Genomic DNA, 14,424 nt, shown 5'->3' with positions numbered 1-14,424 from the left:
AGTTCTCTAAAACAGGTCAAAGGTGAATCTGGTGAACCTTCAGTTGGAGACTGAGTACAGACGGAGAAAAACACAGAATTATAACATCTGAATATGGATGAACTAAAAAACAAACGAACACGTGAACAGTAAAAGTGTGAATCCTGTTCGGTCTCTTACAATCAATATCAATCAATTATACAGTTAAATTCATAAATTTGTGCTGAAATTCTGATGTCAAACAGAAGGAAGAGAAATTTTGTGCATTTTTAGTTGCTGTGATCCAAAACATAGTTTATATGAAGAAACACTGAAACTGTGCAGCATCACACTGAGAACACGACTAAACATTGTGATGATTTTGTTTGTGACTTTTCATTCTGATGGGAATGAGATGTTCATAAACACTAATATTTACTTCTGAGAGATGAACTGAGGATTTTGTGTCGTGCTGTTTGTACACATTGTTTTGAGAAATTCACTTCACTGATTTGCAAATATTAAAGATGATTCGAGAAAACGCTGCAAAACAACTGAGAAAAACTGTAATCAAAGATCAAGTGTGTGTTGTGATGATGATTTTCCTGTGATTGATCCTGTCGTGTGTGTGTGTGTGTGTGTGTGTGTGTGTGTGTGTGTGTGATCTGGCAGACGTGGTAAACGATGCTAGTATTGAAGCAGCAGTTCAGCAGGTGTCGGGCATCGTGGGCCCCTCAGGCGTAAACTGTCTGATCAACAATGCAGGGATCCTGATTCACTCAGACCTGAACTCAGAGACACGTGAGGGGATGATGAAGACATTCGAGAGCAACACCATCTCTCCTCTGTTTGTTACTAAGGTACACAAATTACACCTTATTGTGGTTAAACTCTGCCCTAAAACACCTTTAGTTTGTTTATGATAAATAATTGTTGTGTGTTTAATGATCCGTGTGAAAACGGAGAGGTGGTGTCCTTTGCTGATGTCACCAGGGGGCGCTGTTGGTGTTATTGTTGGCGTATTTGGAAAATTATAGTTCTTTTTTTTTGGTTCTCTGAGAATTTTTATGGTTCATTGAATCTGGTTCATCAAAATGAGCAAATCTTTAAAAAAAAAGTTTATTTTGTTTCTTTAATCAAAAATAAAATAAAATGTACATACACCAATTTTAACTGTAGTTCCAATTATTTACATATATATATAAAACTGCATAGCGTCTGACAACTCGAATTAGAAGAGTTGAGAGATGAACTACTCAATTCTGTTTCCTGTACATAATCTACAGAGATTTTGCGACGCTTTGCTCATGCGCATCCAGTAGAACATGAACAAATCCCTTATTGAGACGACTCATTCTTCTGAGTCACATTAAAGACTCGTTCAAAATTAAACAAAATAAACGATTCAATTAGGAACGACTCATCACTAGTGATAATATGAGATGAGATAAAATGAGATGAGATAAAATGAGATGAGATGAGATGAGATGAGATGAGATGAGATGATAGAACGTCATATTAATGAGGAGTGCAGTAAAAGTGGACAAATTCATACTCCCAGAATTCAATGCAATCAAGGCATAATCCTTCTGGGAAGAGTGTGTGTATGTGTAAGTTGCAAGATGGTAATTACAACATGTAGTTTGCAAGAAGTGACTTCAAATCCCAGCACCACCAGTTAGATTTTATTTGGCTTTTACTGAGCCCCTGATCAAGGCCCTGGCCCCTCACCTCCTCAGGTGTACAGTGTAAATGAGGGTGTGTGTGTGTGTGTGTGTGTGTGTGTGTGTATGTGTGTGTGTTTGCATGTGTGTTTTGCAGGCGTTTTTGCCGTTATTACGAGCAGCAGCAGCAGGAGCAGTGTGTGATGAAGGAGTGATGAGTGTGAACAGAGCTGCGGTGATTAACATCTCGTCTCTCCTCGGCTCTGTGGAGCTCAACTGGGGAGAATTCGCTGCTATGAAAGTTTATGCTTACAGAGTGTCCAAGGTCTCTAGCTCTTTCTCTTTCTCACACACACACACACACACACACACACACACACACACACACACACACACACACACACACAAACTTAGACACATGCACACACTCACCCCCCCCCCCCCCCCTCACCCCCACCCCAGGCAGGTCTGAACATGGTGACGAGGTGTTTAGCGGTGGATCTGCAGAATGATGGGATTCTCTGTACGGTGGTTCACCCCGGCTGGGTTCAGACTGACATGGGAGGAAAACAGGTAGAAAACACCAGCATTATTTGATTAGTAAATAATAAATATAAAGATATGTTTTAAATTTGAAATAATAAAATATAAAGATATGTTTATTGCAATGTACAGGAGTGAAGTACACAACATAAAAAGTACTGTATGAGGAAGTCAGGTGTGTCAGAGAAGTATGTGAGGGTGGTGCAGGACATGTATGAGGACAGTGTGACAGCAGTGAAGTGTGCAGTAGGAACGACAGACTGGTTCAAGGTGGAGGTTGGACTGCATCAAGGATCGGCTCTGAGCCCTTTACTGTTTGCAGTGGTGATGGACAGGTTAAAGGACGAGGTACATGCTGGAGAGAAGAGGAATGAAAGTCAGTAGGAGTAAGACAGAGTACATGTGTGTGAATGAGAGGGAGGGCAGTGGAGGGGTGCAGTTGCAGGGAGAAGAGGTGGAGAAGGTGGAGGAGTTCAGGTACCTGGGGTCAACAGTGCAAAGTAATGAAGAGTGTGTTAGAGAAGTGAAGAAAAGAGTGCAGGCAGGGTGGAGTGGGTGGAGAAGAGTGATAGCAGGAGTGATTTGTGATAGAAGAGTATCTGTGAGAGTGAAAGGGAAAGTTTATAGGACTGTGGTGAGACCTGAGATGTTGTATGGATTAGAGACAGTGGCATTGAGTAAAAGACAGGAGGTGGAGCTGGAGGTAGCAGAGCTGAAGATGTTGAGATGTTCGTTGGGAGTGACGACGATGGACAGGATTAGAAATGAGTTTATTAGAGGGACAGTGCATGTAGGACGTTTTGGAGACAAGGTGAGGGAGGTGAGATTGAGATGGTTTGGACATGTGCAGAGGAGGGACATGGGGTATATCAGTAGGAAAATGCTGAGGATGGAGACACCAGGAAGGAGGAAAAGAGGAAGACCAAGGAGGAGGTTTATGGATGTGGTGAGTGAAGACATGCAGGTAGTTGGTGTGAAAGAGGCAGATGTAGAGGACAGGGGGGGTATGGAGACGGATGATCCACTGTGGCGCCCCCTAATGGGAGCAGCTGATAGAAGAAGAAGATAAAAATTAACAAAGAAAACACACTATATAAAAGAAGAACCACATCTGTGAGGAAAAGTATACGTTTGGCCCTACAGTGTGTGATGTCGTGATAATGGAGTTAATGTTGGTGTGATCTCCTGCAGGCTCCTCTGACTCCGGAGCAGAGCATCTCGTCTCTCCTAGCTGTAGTGTGTGCGCTGAGTGAAAAGGATCACGGGCAGTTTTTGGATTACGAGGGAAAGACGTTGCCGTGGTGACGAGACGCCTGATGGAGGGTCTGAGACTCCTTCACACACACAGCAAGGGAGTGTAATTTACTCTCAGTGTTTATGGAGTTCAATAATTGATAATCAGGTGCCGGATTTTAAAATCAAACAATTAATGAATGTAACCAAATCAGTGTAATTTCCTGGATCTGATCTGATCATTCTGCATAATCACCTGCATTTAGTTTTCTAATAGTTTGGGAATGTTAAACCCGTGTGATGTGAAATAAACTACTTATTCTTGTTGGAGCCAGTAACATGTTGCTGTTTTACAGTTTAAAATCACATGTTAATCCTATGACCTCTCAAATGATGGTCTATTCTACATCTCCATTCTCACGAATTACAAACAAACGTGTGTGGACTGAAAATAAACATCTAATTAAAGCATTAGAAAAATTGTATGTTGCTTTATCTATCTGTTTATCTATCTATACTGTATATATATATATATATATATATATATGTGTGTGTGTGTGTGTGTGTGTATATATATTTGCAGTGGTGGGTCGTGTATTTGGTACCTGGGCCTTCAGTGTGGACGTAATCGACTTAATCCACCTCTTAATACACCACTATCACATCACAATTATAAAAAACATCAATACAATATAAACACACAATATAACAACACGTGCATTACAGAGAGACGGTTCACATCTGGAGGTGAAAACCATTTTACTAAACCAGCAAACCCAGTTACACTCCAAACCTCCACACTACAACCACAACTGTGCACCTACAACATCTGGAGCAGTTCACAATCAATATTTATCTAATAACATGACAAAAACATTAAAATGTAAATAAAACACAACCTACTCACCAGAGATACAGACTCATAATGTGCAGCGCCCCCCAGAGGCTGAGACACACTAGCGAGCTTCAGGGTTTACTGACCTCCTCACTATGTCTAGCTTTGGATGGATTTTTAAGTGTCTGAGTCCACATCAATTTCTCTTCCTCCGTAGGTATAAAAAAGTCAAACTCAGATGTATGAACGTGTGCAGAGCTACACACGTGTTTTACCAGTCGAACTCGGCTGTAACAGTTTCCCTCTGAACAACCAATCAGAGGACAGAACAATGCTGACGCTATTCTGGGCCAGTGATCTGCTCTGTGAGGAGAATCTGAAATCTGATTGGATAAAGAAACAGAGCTGTTGGTAATATTCTCGATGGTAAAAGTCCAGCAGTACTGATTCTGAAGGTTCTGAGGAGATTAGATTCACATGGCCGCACATAGAGGCTGAAATCTGATTGGACAAAAAATCTAACCTCCACATACACGTACTGAAGCAGTGCAGCCGAGAGAAACACCACGACATGAAGAGAAGAAACTGATGGGATAAATTCATAAAATTTCCTGGAACAAATATTAGAATTTAGGCTGTAAATGTAGATGCTTCAGATAGTGTTTAGACCTGCAGGAGAGAAGACTTTACTGGACCTGCCACTGTATATTCGGGCTGTCAACATGAATGTGTTAATGCAAATTAATTTTAACAGCACAAATTTTATTAAAAATGACCAAATCACCAAACATTTGTTTTACTGCTGTACCAAGTCTCAAATCAGCACCAAAATCTGCCATGATGCACATCTCCGGCAATTAAAACTTTCCGTGTGGAAACATAGCATATTATATCCAGTTCGTGTCCTGATGAATTACATTATTAAAAAAAAAACATCATTACTTTAAAACATTTACAAGTTTTAAAGTTTGGTTTCACTAATAATAAACATACATTTGCATAAAGCATCAATATTTGTCCGTGACCATGTTAATTAATTCATTCATTTTCTCCCGCTTATTCGTAATTCGGGTCGCGGGGGCAGCAGTCTAAGCAGACCCCCGCCTTCGACTGCTGCCCAATCCTCACAGCACCGTCCCTTACGGTCCCTCCTGCAGGTGGTGAGCCCACGGGAAGGCGGCCCCACGTCACTCCGACGTCACGGACCTTGATATTTCCCTCGTAAGGGACCCCTGGAGCATAGAGGGTTAAGGGCCTTGCTCAAGGGCCCAAGAGTGGCAGCTTGGCGATACCGGGGCTTGAACCCCAGACCTTCCGATCGGCAACCCAGCGCCTTAACTGCTGGAGCCACCACTCCCCCCACCATGTTAATTACAGTATTAAACACATTTGAAAAGTATTAATTTATAGGATAATCGATGTGATTAATTTAAATTACAATTACAATGAACATGTGTTAGGTTAGATTAGGTTAGATTAGGTTAGATTGGGTTAGGTGTTTTTAGTTTGGGTTAGATAAGATTCGATTTGTTGAAGGCTGGGTTAGATTGGGTTAGGGTTAAATTAGGTTAGATTAGAGTTAAGGTTAGGTTAAATTAGTTTAGATTGGGTTAGGGTTAGAATTGGGTAGATTAGATAGGCCTAGGGATAGATTAGATTAGGTTAGATTGGGTTAGGTGTTGTTAGTTTGGGTTAGATAAGAATCGATTTGTTAAAGGCTGGGTTAGATTGGTTTAGGTTGGGCTTGGGTTAGGTTTAGGTTATGTTAGATTAGATTAGTTTAGATTGGGTTAGATTGGGTTGGGGTTCGGTTAGATTAGATTAGTTTAGATTAGATTGGGTTGGGGTTAGATTAGATTAGACTTGGTAAGATTGGGTTAAATTAGATTTGATTTGGATAGGGGTAAATTAGGGTAGATTGGGTTAGAGTTAGAGTAAATTAGGTTTGTTTGGGTTAGGGTTAGATTAGGTTAGATATGATTAGGTAAAATTGGGTTAGGGTTAGGTAAGATTATTTTCGATTGGGTAAGAGTTAGATTAGATAAGGTTAGACTGGATTAGATTGTGTTAGGGTTAGCTAGGGTAAGATTAAGTTAGATTAGGTTAGATTGGGTTAGAGTTATATTAGGTTAGTTTAAATTAGATTAGTTTAGATTGGGTTTGGATTAGAATAGGTTAGGGTAAGATTAGATTGTGTTGGGGTTAGATCTAGTTAGATTAGATTAGGTTGGATTGGGTTCGGGTTAGATTGGGTTAGATCGTGTTAGGGTTCGATTAGGTTAAATTAGATTGGATTAGATTAGATTGTGTTAGGTTAGATTATTTTAGATTGGTTAGAGAAACATAATACAGTATACAGTTTATACACAACACAATGTATAAATACCGAGAGGAAAAAGAGACGCTGAGTAAGCAGTTACGCTATCAGACATACTGCACATGGGTTTTAAATTATTCTTATTGTACATTAATTACATAAAAACGTTGTTATTGTTATTATTGCAGTGAAACAGTAACAGTGTGTATTTTGGTGACTGGTTCACTGAGCAGCTCTGATTATAAAGTCTGATAGCAGCAGGGAGAAAAGATCTTCTGTTTCGCTCCTTCAGACACTCAGGATGTAACAGTGTGTTACTGAAGGAGCTGCTCAGAGAGGAAACTGTTTCATACAGGGGGTGAGAGACATCTGCAGTAATGATGATAGTTTAGCTCCCATCCTCCTTCTCCCACCTCCTGTACAGTGTCCAGAGTAATCTCCAGGACTGCTACACCAGCAGACCACACCATAGAAGATGGCTGAGGCCACCACAGAGTCAAAAACGGTCTTCAGTAGCTCTCCCTGCACTCCAAAAGACCTTAGTCTCCTCAGCAGAAAGAGTTGTTATATTAGGTTAGATTAGACTAAGGTTAGATTAGATTAGATTGGGTTAGGGTTAGATAAGATTAGGTTAGATTGGGTTAGGGTAAGATTGTGTGATGTCTGTGTGAGAAACGAGTACACTCTTTTACCTGTCAATCACAATGACTCCAGCCAATCATGTTAATCTGTGAGTTTGTGTATTTAGAAGAGAGATAGAGCTTTTATCTGTGTGTAACCGGGACATGACACACCGTCATATGACACTAATAAAACAGTTCCTGCTAGAAATAAGTACGGTGTAAAAGTGTATACACAGAGCACTGCCCCCTGATGGTTCAGGCCGGTACCACATGCTTGCGTCCTGTTAGCTAATTATCAGAGAAGTCAGATTTTTTTAAAAGTTACAAACTGTATCATAATGATGATTACATCACTCTGTGTGTGTGAGAGAGAGAGAGAGAGAGAGAGAGAGAGGGGGAGAGAGAGAGAGAGAGAGAGAGAGAAACCCCGGCGTTTGAAGAAACATGACAGCACGAGTTAAATGCGACTTTTATTGTTCACATCAGTCAGCGGAGTTACACGTTAGCACACGACAAAAAGAACACGGACGCGTATCGCTTGCAGATGGTCGGAGGTCATAGGTCAGAGATTGTTGGGAGGAGAGACGTCAGAGGCTCAGGGCTGAGTGAATTCTTCTGAAGTGAGGGAGGAGGGCAGGCTGTCCAGAGCACCCATTTCTAAAACACATATGCTACATCAATTTTTTATATTTTGCCGTACAGATTAAGGTTTTCACACGGATAAGCCATGCCCACCTTTCAGCTTCAGGAAGGACAGGAAGTCTACAATGGTGTGCACAATGTCTTCATCTGCTATTCTCAGGGCATCTTCAGGGGACAAAAGAACACTCGATTAAATTGTAAACATCAATGACGTCAGTCATATGGTAGAAAATCTAAGCCCCGCCCCACTTAGCTGTTCTCTCGCTTACGCTTCATCTCATTCATGACTATTAACGATCTTTTTACCGTCATTACGTATTAATGTGACCTAAATGTCAATCAACTGTGCTCGTTTAAATATTAGGCCACGCCCCCTGACTATTAACTCATAATCGTGTTACCGGATTTGATGTCGTCCTCTGTGGGCATGTTCCTCTTCCCAGCCAGACCGTGTTTATCGCTGAGCATCCGGTGACTGTCGATGCCATCTGATCACAGAACACAAGCACATGTAACGCACACACACACACACACATATACACACACACATAGACTTACAGCTGTACCCATCTAATCCAAATAAGGTGCATTATAGTAACATGATGCACCAGTTTTCAGGCAACCTGCAGGGCTTCAGTCACTCGGAATTGCTTTCGGGGGTTTATTATCATCGCCACGGCAACAAGCACAGAAAGACAGAGAGAGAGAGAGAGAGAGAGAGAGAGAGAGAGAGAGAGAGAGAGAGAAGAGAGAGAGAGAGAGAGAGAGAGAGAGAGAGAGAGAGAGTATCAAAAAAGAGAAAAAGAATTGGGTAACAAAGAAAGACTCAGAGAGAGTGAGAGAGAAAGGACAAGAAAGGAATGATAGACAGACAGAAAGTAGAAGAGAGAATAAACGACTTACAGCACAGAGAGACAGACAGGAGCGGAAGCCGGTGCTTTGGAGTAAAATATCAGTGTTAAACGCACACACTTGACCCCAGACCCCTCCCCCACTGTGTAATATATAATATTATATAGAGTTAATCACGTCTTCACACCAGCTAGCTGAAACCCACCACAAAGCTAACACTGCTAACAAGCAATCAAAGCATACAGCCACCAGCATAGTCACAGTTTTTTACTGTGTTTATAAATTACACCTTAAACTATTTTGGGGGTGTGGCCTCTAAAATGTAAAGGCGGGGCTAATATAGTTTACTGGGACAAGTCTGTGATTTAGCTCATGCAGAACTGGTAGCTTTAATCTTTCTAAATTGTTAGCTAAATAAACTAAAGTGTAAAAGGTTTAGTGTGAAAACGGAAATAATACAAACAAGATTTTTCTATAAATTAAACTTTCTAAAAGTTTGTAAAGTTTATAAAAGTTTTAAAAAATTTTTTTTGTAAAAGTTAACAAAGTAACCTTATTAATTTTAATATTATAAATAAACTGCATATTTTATCTTGCATAATATAAACTACGTACCCATAACAGATCCTGTTCAATTATTAATTTTGGTTATTGCCCCACCTCACAGTCAGAATACAAGATGCTTAAGGCCCCACCCCCAACTCAAATACGAGCTGCTCGGCCCCGCCCCTTTCCAATTTAAGGAAGGCTGATAGGGATGCACAATGTTTTAAATGTGAGTGTAATTCACCTCCTGGCCTGCAGAGGGCGTGAACACTTTACACACTGCCGCTTTAACACACTCACATTAACTGAGTGATTTTATTTGGTAGAAAAAGAGTTTAAGAGCTTTATAACAAGTCGAGCAGTTCCATATACCTCTATCACTTTTCACTCTTCACTCTTCTTTATTTACTTTTATAAAAGTCTGACTACACGACACTCACAGCTGCTTTACACGTACGCTGTCTGTGAAAAGTTTACCTTCCTCTTTTACTTTCTATGGTGACACTTGCATGTTAGTTTTGTTTCTACACTATGCAACAAACTTGGTAAAAGGCAAAAACACACAGGAATGTGAGAGTGAATGAGAGGATGAAAGTTCTGTGGAGTCCAAATCTGACGTTTGTGTCTCTACCAGAAGAACGTGTGTAAGGTGTAGAACAGGAGAGAAGATGTGATCAGGGTGAGAGATGCCAGGGTGGGCGCGGGTGACCCTGGGGAACATGTGTTTTTGCCGCAGGGAGTACGTTTTTTTTGCACCAAACAAGAGCACACAGCACAGAGCAGGAGGTATGAAGTGCAGAGAACAAACCCTTAAGAGACACCGTGGAAAATCTTTAACAGGGATGAAAAGAAAGGCGGAGAGAGACGGAGATAATGAGACAAACGTAAGTCTCCTGAAAGCTCAGACGAGGAAATATGATAAAGCGCATGTAGCGACTGGATTCAGTGTGACTATGGTGGGAGACGAGGAAAGACCAGTGTGTTTACTGGGTCTAAAAGTGTTGCAGTGAACAGCATGAAGCCAAATAAATGAAGGCGTGACTTAAAGACGTCACACCCCGATCACGCTGATCAGACGCTTAAACGTAAACAAAAACATGCCGAATATTGCAAACAATCGTTGCTGATCCATTTGAATTTATTATTATTTATTGATATATTTAATTTTATTTTTCAGTATCAAATGGTCCAAAAATGTTTACAGTTTAAATAAGGATTAAAATTAGTTTTTTTATTTGACAGACGATATTATTTACAGTCGCGGCGGAGAGTCTGGGGGCCCGAAATGTTTACTTCTTCCTAGGGGGGGCGTAACAGAAAATAATTAAGAAGCACTGAGCTAAGGGAAGATTTTTCAGTAAAAATTAAGTTCTGTACATTTACAGATTTGTTTGGTAAAAAAAAACCCTTTGTACTGTTACATTAGCAAGTTTGTTGCATAGAAAGAAAAGAAACATGCACACGTCTCTCCCACACCAGAAAACACTCAGAAACTGTGGGTGTGTTTTTATTTTTAAATATTAAAATGTATTTGCTGTAAGTAGTAAAATATTTAGATGAATAATTTTGGTGTAATTAGTTATTAATATCTACATGATTTAATCTGATTAATTATTCATTTATAATCTGTTCTTGGTTTTATTGGGATTATGTTTCTATCTGCAGCTTTTCACCTCGTGTAGGCACACAGAGCAGCTGCACACTAATACTACACTGCTAACACACACACACACACACACACACACACACACACACACACACACACACACACACACACACACACACACACGGCACGAGAGAGCGAGTGAGCGCACTATAAACACAGAGCAATTCCCCGTGCTGACGTTAGCGACCTGCAGGAGCTAGCTTACATTCACCAAGCAGCTCTTCTCTCCCCCTTGCACTGGGAGCTTCCTTTATCTGTATTAGATGATCAATACGACCTGAAACACACGGATGAGGCAAATTTACCTGAGCTTACACACACACACACACACACACACACACACACACACACACACACACACACACACACACACACACACTATACACTACACAACACACCATAGATCACCTACCATCTTTAAGTGGGGGGGGGGGGCATAACTGGACAAATTAAAATTACTTTACACACAGTGAAGTAATCCCCCCCCCCAAACACACACACACACACACACACACACACACACACACACACACACACACACACACACACACACGCACAACATTACAAACCACACAAACCTTAGTAAGCCACCCAAAGTGTGTGGTGTGTGTATGTGTGTATTGTATAAATATACAAATACACCTCACACAAAACCCAGAGTACATCACTTAACTTGTGTTTGTGTGTGTGTGTGTGTGTGTGTGTGTGTGTGTGTGTGTGTGTGTGTGTGTGTGTGTGTGTGTGTGCGTGTATGTGTGTGTGTGTGTGTAAAACAATTATACAACAGATATATACAAGTGTGTACAATAAATGTACAGTACAAATTAAACATCACACACACACACACACACACACACACACACACACACACACACACACACACACACACACACACATTCACATTGATGAGTGAATTAAGTTCTGCGCTCTGATTGGTCAGGAGGTTGTGATTAGTTCTCTGAAACAGCAGCTCTGATATTTTATGGTTTCCATAGTAACACTTTGTTCACGGGGACATGTAAAACACACACACGACTACTAACACACTGATTATACAGAGACGTGTAGGGAAGGAGTCTTCAGTGTCAGTGCTTTATATCAGTCAGTGGTAATGCTGTAGTGTATGTTTATAGCTGCTATAACGCACGTGACAACAGTAAACTAAAATAGGTGTGTGTGTGTGTGTGTGTGTGTGTGTGTTTATTAAATGATAAGTGATAGTTTCTGTGGTGTAAAAGGAATAAGACTTTGTGCTGTCATTCATCACACACACACTTCTAATGTACAACTCTGCTTTAACAAAGTCAGGCCACGCCCCCTACTTGAGTCTGATACTGAGAACTGAAGGAAACGTGTTTACAGTAATGTTAGCTACGTTAGCATGTGAGAAGCAAACGCATGGACGCAGAAGATAAAACAGGAACTGCATCATCAATTAAACTTTCTGAGGTAAGTGGTGTGTGTGTGTGTGTGTGTGTGTGTGTGTGTGTGTGTGTGTGTGTGTGTGTGTGTGTGTGTGTGTGTGTGTGTGTGTGTGAACTCACGGGGACCGAGCAGGTATCCTGCGCTGTTCAAGGTCCAGCCTCGCTTTTCTTTCGCCTGAACGGAGACAAACAGGAATTTACAGGAAAAATCATTTTTAATTATTGTTTTATTTCTTTTCAAATAATAAACTGTGGGTGATTTTCCCCTGAACGACAAAAAGATTAAATAACACACTCAACTGCTGCACTGTTATTTATTTATTTATTTTTAATATTATTGGTATTGTTATTTATTATTATACAGATAATATTCATTTTATTAAAAGTATATTTTTAGATTTAATTCTGCATTTAGGTTTGACACTTCATCCACTTTACACAGACTTACAGTGTTTATTCTCACAGCTATGATGTTATATCATAATACATTTTTATTATATTATAAATAATACATTCTGTTCTATATAATTGTGTTAATATATAATTCTGAAGTGTATAATCAGAAATCACATGCAGGAGTTCAAACATCAAAACTAACATCATCTCAGAAACACGGCTGCTTTTATTACTGTAAAACTTCCTAAATAAATCAACTTTTATTCACTTTTAATTCATTTAATGTAAATACAGGTGTGTGCTCAGTCCACACATCTGTATTGATTAATGTATTACCTAATGACAATAAAATTATAATGATGATGATGTTTGTTATTATTATTATTATTATTATTGGTGCATTACAACGGGGATTTAACATCAAACATTTTATTTATTTATAAAGTTTAGGGACGGCCTTCAAAATTATTTAAAAAAATGTTTTGTTTATAATCATTTTATTTTTAACATCATGTCCAATGTATAAATAATAAATTAGAGGAAATGTATGCAGGAATAATAATTATATTGATTTAAATGTATAAATAAATATATTCAAACTTATATAGAAAATATTTCTTTAATATCTTGAATATAAACTATTTAAAAAAAAAAGACAAATAAAAATGTTCTTAATATAAAAACTCAATTATTTGTGATTGAATTTTACAATAATCTTTTACTTTCCCAATTTTTTTGTTTCGCTCGTTTAGGTTTTCTGTAATTGTGCACAAACTCAACAAAATGAAATCATCAGTATTCTGTGTGTGTGTGTATGTGTGTGTGTGTGTGTGTGTGTGTGTGTGTGTGTGTGTGTGTGTGTGTGTGAGGGATAAGATAAGATAGACATACCGCGATGACCATTCCCAGAGTTTCAGTCAGAACTGCGCAGAACACCAGCGAGAAACAAACACCACCAATACACTTCTGCATCTGCAGGACAGAAAAGAAAATCTGGTAAAAGGTGTGTAAGAAACGTGTGTGGGTATGTGTGTGTTTGCAGAAAGAGAGTTAGAGGAGAAGAAGGAAGGAGAAGAGCGCTCACCCTGAGAATGGGTTCTCTGTGTCTTGGTTCTGGTGAAGTGAAGGGATGGTTGTGTTCTGCAGCTCGTCTCTCTGATGCTCTGAGCGACTCGTTACCTCTTCATATATACACACACACACACACACACACACACACACACACATCAACTCCACCTCAGGACCCCCCCCCCCAACCCCCACTCTCCCTCAATCTCTTTCTCTCTTTCTCTTCTATGGAACTAAATTACTAAAGATCACAGTTTATTATTCAGGTCTTTATGAACTCTTCCTCTTCCTCTTCCTCCTGGTTGGGGTTTGGACTCAAACCAGATTCATAAACCCATAACATCATTAAAGAAATCAGTTTTCTTTAAGTTCATATTGGAGACGTGGGATGGAATGAAAGCTAAGTTTAGTCGATATTCAGAATCCAGGTGTAGAATAATTGAATACTTTATAATGAAATGAAAACTTTCTGCTCATATAAGGAAAAAGAAAAAGATTTCAGATCTTCAGGGCTTCTCCTTGATGCAGAAACACCTGATCTCTACGTGGTGTTTTGTCTCAGAGCACAGCGAGTGTTTCTCTCCTGTTTCTCTCTCACACTCAAATGGTTTTATTTCTCAGGACAATGTGTCCCAACTGACGTGTCTTTTATAAAAT

General features: G+C 39.7%; 2 protein-coding genes across 3 annotated transcripts in view; one reads left to right on the top strand and one right to left on the bottom strand.

Moving 5' to 3' along the window:
* The window catches only part of LOC310737122 (C-signal), a 7,054-nt gene extending 3,176 nt beyond the window's left edge, over positions 1–3,878 (top strand). Inside the window, exons 3-6 of the mRNA XM_083561303.1 lie at positions 631–818; positions 1,780–1,947; positions 2,085–2,195; positions 3,357–3,878. Coding sequence (XP_083417429.1) covers positions 631–818; positions 1,780–1,947; positions 2,085–2,195; positions 3,357–3,470 — 581 coding nt within the window. The 3' untranslated portion in view covers positions 3,471–3,878. The remainder of the gene's footprint in view (positions 1–630; positions 819–1,779; positions 1,948–2,084; positions 2,196–3,356) is intronic.
* A 3,682-nt stretch (positions 3,879–7,560) lies between these two features.
* On the bottom strand, positions 7,561–14,188 carry gal (galanin/GMAP prepropeptide). Of its 2 annotated transcripts, XM_083560042.1 has the most exons (7): positions 13,784–14,188; positions 13,591–13,671; positions 12,424–12,478; positions 11,085–11,156; positions 8,217–8,303; positions 7,909–7,980; positions 7,561–7,830 (listed from the first exon to the last, which is right to left on the bottom strand). In XM_083560042.1, exons 2-7 carry the CDS (start codon positions 13,669–13,671, stop codon positions 7,769–7,771), a joined length of 429 nt encoding a protein of 142 aa, XP_083416168.1. In that variant the 5' UTR covers positions 13,784–14,188; the 3' UTR covers positions 7,561–7,768. The 2 variants fall into 2 exon arrangements, with proteins under 2 accessions (XP_083416168.1, XP_083416169.1); XM_083560043.1 differs by lacking the exon at positions 11,085–11,156.
* Positions 14,189–14,424: the final 236 nt, after the last annotated feature.

The sequence above is a fragment of the Silurus aristotelis genome (assembly GCF_946808225.1).
Source record: "Silurus aristotelis genome assembly, chromosome: 14".
Classification (NCBI taxonomy): Eukaryota; Metazoa; Chordata; class Actinopteri; order Siluriformes; family Siluridae; genus Silurus; species Silurus aristotelis.
This window is presented reverse-complemented; position numbering and strand designations above follow the sequence as displayed.

Bases quoted from the DNA above. Each gene is read 5' to 3' on its own strand.
- gal (XM_083560042.1), bottom strand. From the start codon at position 13,671: ATGCAGAAGTGTATTGGTGGTGTTTGTTTCTCGCTGGTGTTCTGCGCA. The intron at 11,157-12,423 runs GTGAGTTCACAC...CGTGTGTTTCAG, and splicing joins AGGATACCTGCTCGGTCCCC to GTCGTATTGATCATCTAATA. The intron at 7,981-8,216 runs GTAACACGATTA...TGTCCCCTGAAG, and splicing joins AGAGGACGACATCAAATCCG to ATGCCCTGAGAATAGCAGAT.